Source organism: Rhagoletis zephyria, unplaced genomic scaffold (genome assembly GCF_001687245.7).
Source record: "Rhagoletis zephyria isolate East Lansing unplaced genomic scaffold, Rhagoletis_zephyria_1.1 Rzeph_scaffold_00747, whole genome shotgun sequence".
Lineage (NCBI taxonomy): Eukaryota > Metazoa > Arthropoda > Insecta > Diptera > Tephritidae > Rhagoletis > Rhagoletis zephyria.
Genome location: NW_016157831.1, coordinates 156,896 through 161,540, shown reverse-complemented (window position 1 = coordinate 161,540; position 4,645 = coordinate 156,896). Strand labels below are relative to the sequence as shown.

Here is a 4,645-nt window from a genome sequence, read left to right as displayed (position 1 = left end):
TCAAAAAAACCCTTGGTGATTTTTGTTACATTCACAATGTTGTTCAAGTAATTATTTTTTTTGCTTGCTATTTCGGTTTGTATAAGAATATTGCTTGCGATTTAACCAAACCCATAAAAATCAAGTATTCAAGCTGAAAAAATTACAAAAATTTTCGTCTAAATTTCGAGTTTTAAATCTGAATTTTTATAGTCGATGGAAGTTTAGTATACATAACAAACAATGTGGAAAGAAATTTATAATATACAGATAACTACGAGAAATAAAGCGGGAACGAAAAGTTTATTTGTTTTTCAAACAAAATACTTTAACAGAAATCTACCAAAATGAACAAAAATTTACCTTTTTACCAACCCAAATTTTTTCTACCAATTTCGGTAATAATTTACCCTGGTTACGATTTCGTTCATTTTCAGAAAGCTTGTTTTAAAATTATTTTTTTTTTTTTACTATTATCTTATTTTAAATTTATGTTGCTTGCAATATATTTATTCTAAAAATGTTTTATTTTTTTTTTAGATTCCGACCAAAAATGACAAAGACGGTGAAAAAACTCCTGTGGAGCGACCCAACTGGTCAAATGGATTGGAGTTTCTTATGTCATGCATCTCGATGTCAGTCGGACTAGGAAACGTGTGGCGATTTCCTTTTACAGCTTATGAGAATGGAGGAGGAGCTTTTCTTATTCCATATATTATAATTCTCTTTCTGATAGGTATGTGTGTTATCGAAAAACTATAAATACGTAAATACTTGTACCCCTGTTTTTTTTATTTTGAAATATATATTTTACAGATTATATTTTTAAATTTATATTTTACAAATATGGGGGTAAAACAATGTTTAGTAAAAATGTACATATAGAATTCTTGAAAATAAATATTTTTTTTATCGGAAAACTCTTTTTCTCTTAACCCTGCTTTGATAACCCTACTGAAAATTGCTGAGAACATAACCATACGTCTGTGAGACGTATCTTGGTTTGCTAGCTTTAATTTTATTGTAATAAAAACTGTATGAATTTTTTTCTCAGAAATGGAGTTTACAAATGTGTATTTATTATTTAAATGCATTTTATTTAGAAATGTTCTTCATTTTAAATAGAAATACCACCGATTTCTATCTTCATTTCGCGAAAGCGAGAGCAAGAGCGAAAACTTTAAAAACCTAACGTCTCGCAGACATTCATAGGTTAGTAACGGTAAAATAAAAAAATTGGGTACTGTTATTGAAAGTCTCGTGGAGAGAAACATAGTTTTACGATCGAAAAATATTGATATTCAAGAACCATATCTACGAAACCTCCTAGGGGATGAGAGCATTCAAATTCGGACTTTACTTTTTTCACATGCATTATTACTAACAGAATTGTTAATTATGTATGTATATTCTTTCGTTTAAGGGAAGCCAATGTATTACCTTGAAATGGTTCTAGGCCAATTCACTAGCAAAGGCTCAGTGAAGATTTGGAGTGTATGCCCTTCTTTTCTAGGTATTTTCAATATTCTATACGTATTTTTTCCGCCCAAATAATTTGAATTTCGCTTTTTTGCTACTTCTAAAATTAGGTGTTGGATACGGTCAAGCGCTGGCAACTATATGTATCATAACTTACTATTCATCTCTATTGGCATTGACTTTGTACTACTTGGTGGTTTCATGCCAGTCGTTACTACCTTGGACGCAGTGTCGATCTGAATGGGGTAGCAGCTGTGTAGATTCATATTCAACTGGTAGTGCGAATGTTATCAGTGTCGCAAACTCAACTATCCAACTTCAAAGCAGTTCCGAGCTATATTTTTTGTAAGTTTCTTAAATATTTACACATCGCTAGTTTGCTGGAATCAACAAGCAAAAAAAAACTAGAGTTGGCGCCGTCAAGGTACTATTTTTATTTCTTTACAAATGAGGTGCGGAAAAGATCGAAATGAATACAGTCGAAGTTTGCTAATTTTCCTAACACCTTTTCATAACACTGGTTTTTAATTCGCAATTGCAATATTGTGAACTTTTTATTTTCCAAAAACACGGCTTTGACTCATATTGTGCAAGGAATTTCCGCCAAAATACTGGTGGACGATTTAAAAAAAGGTGATTTCACCTTATACGACACAAGTATATACATATATTGGTGCAATCATAAAAATATCAAATCATTTTTGATGTTGCAACAGCAGCTGGTAAAATCAGTGTTGCCGCGAATCATTTTTAGTGGTAGCGAAATTCCTTTAAAAAAAGGGCTAAAAAGAGCTAAAAAAAATGCCGTTGTGGCTAAAAATAGTAGCTAAAATTTGTTATTTACATATACATATATAAGTATACACGTAAACATTTTCAATAAGTAATGGTATAGAAAAACAATGAACTGTGGAAAAAAGCTAATATTTTATCCAACCAAAAACCTTTTTGTATTGTATTGTACCATTAGGCTCGAAGCATATAACCAGCATATACCAGCATGCTGGTACAGTATTTATTTTTTTACAAATGAGGTCCAGAAAAGATCGAAATGATTACAGGTCCAGAAAAGATCGAAATGATTACAGCCGAAAATTCATAATTTTTCTACCATTTTGTTAAACATTGTTTTTTTTTTGCTACATAAATGGATGAATTATAACGAAAAATCTCATATCTGAACAATCAGTTGTATGGGAGCTGTAGGTTATAGTTATCCGATCTTTTTAATTTTCACTGTAAGTTTTCTGTTGATAATTATTGAAAACAGTGCGGAATTTCCTGTTCCCAGCTATATAAATGGAGGAGTTATAACGAAAAATTTTATATCTGAACAATCAGTTGTATGGGAGCTATAGGTTATAGTGAACCGATCTTTGTAATTTTAACCGTAAGCATTCTGTTGATAATGGGTGCAAGTGCTGCAATATGTCATGTTCGTAGCTGCATAAATGGAGAAGTTATAACGAAAAATCTCATATCTGAACAATCAGTTGTATGGGAGCTATATGTTATAGTGGTCCGATTCCGACAAATGATTAATACATTATAAAAATACACCCACCTACCAAATTTGATCCGGATATCTCGAAAACTGAGAGACAGATTGCATACAAACAGACGGACAGACGGACAGACGGACATTTATAAATCAACTCAGCTCGACGTTCTGATCATATAAGTATACATTTTAATGGGTCTATCTCTTTTTGTTCTGGTACTTGCAAACATCGGACCAAAGTTATAATACCATTTCATGCTCATGAAAGGTAAAAAATGTAAAGGACCATCGTATTGAATTATTCGTGGAAGAAGGTAGAGGAGATTACTTATTGTTGTCATATAATTTTTTTTTATCCAGTAAAATCATACTCTATTATATTAGCTAGTCTTTGCTCTGTGTGGAACTGCATTGACGTTGCAAATAATTTTCTTATTGAAGTAAATGAAATTCGCGAGCACCCTGGAGAATTCTTTAGTTCCATTTTTTTTAACAGTGAAATCAAATATCGTAATTGACCAAAAAAAAACCGACTTGAGGGAATACTTTATATAATGTAGATAACCTAAGATATGTAATAAAATAAGATATATTAAAACACCCTCCAAAATCTTATACATACAACAGACGCTCTTGATCTACACATACCAGTTTGATTGGAAATTTGTTTTGTTTTTTGATTTCGTTCCCTGCAAACCAAAGTTCCCGAAATCTTAACGAAATCTTTAGGAGTATCTGATTTCTGTAACGATTTTTTTCGAATCTTCAAATTATTGAAGGGTTGACACGAACTCGTAAAGAAATTTCTGTACGAAAAATAAAGAAAATTCTGAAAAAAGTTCTGCAAGAAATTCTTCACATAGCAGCATTATTTTCATTTGCTTACCGATTTTCGTCCGAAATTTCGTAAAAGAATCGAAGTGTGACGTACATTTATTTCATTTTAGAAAATTCGGAAAAAAATCGATGAGATCTTTCACGAATTCTTAAAACTTCTTACATTCAGAATACTCTTGAAAAAATGGTTTGCAGGGACTTTTTCACAAAATTTCATGTGAAAACAATATGTGTTATGCTGGAAAAATTTCACGGCTGTAAACAGAATACTAACCTAAACATTGTTTGGCAACATCGATGTTTCTCCAGCTCTATTCATAATGGCGTTCGCCACACTCGTACCAATTTTCAACTTTATGCGAATTATTGTAAGCTTGCCCCTATTTATTGAGCTAACTTGACTGGCATATATACATATGTATGTAACTAGTGAAAATAATAAGTATAGATACATCGCACGATTGAGAGAATACAAAGGTTGCGCCGATCTCGGACCGCTATTCCTCTCTTAACGAATTTGACAGAATCCAAGAATGATAGAATACAAGATTGCGCCAATGAGAGAGGATTTTTGAGCGTAATATTTGCGTGACGTCATCTTGGTGCAATTGCGAGAGAGAAATGCCAAAACGCATATAAAAATATGTAAACAATGCAGAAAAATGTGTTAATTATATCATGGCCAATCAAACAATAAGTGATAATGGAACACACTAATTTTTGACATGTAGCCCTTTAGGTAAGTACGATTTTTAGCACATGAAAAAATGGATGTATTAACAGTGTTTGCAATTTCATGTAGACCAAAAGGAAGGTGTGCAGCAAAGTGAATTTTTGGACTCGCCATTG

The 4,645-nt window shown here is 32.1% G+C and overlaps 1 protein-coding gene across 2 annotated transcripts in view; it reads left to right on the top strand.

Annotated features, from left to right (window-relative positions):
- Positions 1-523: 523 nt before the first annotated feature.
- NAAT1 (Nutrient Amino Acid Transporter 1) overlaps positions 524-4,645 on the top strand; it is a 106,843-nt gene continuing 102,721 nt past the window's right edge. For both annotated transcript variants that reach the window (XM_017613985.1, XM_017613984.1), the window contains exons 1-3: positions 524-715; positions 1,403-1,492; positions 1,569-1,803. In XM_017613985.1, the coding sequence (XP_017469474.1) occupies positions 598-715; positions 1,403-1,492; positions 1,569-1,803 (443 nt within the window). In that variant the 5' untranslated portion in view covers positions 524-597. The remainder of the gene's footprint in view (positions 716-1,402; positions 1,493-1,568; positions 1,804-4,645) is intronic.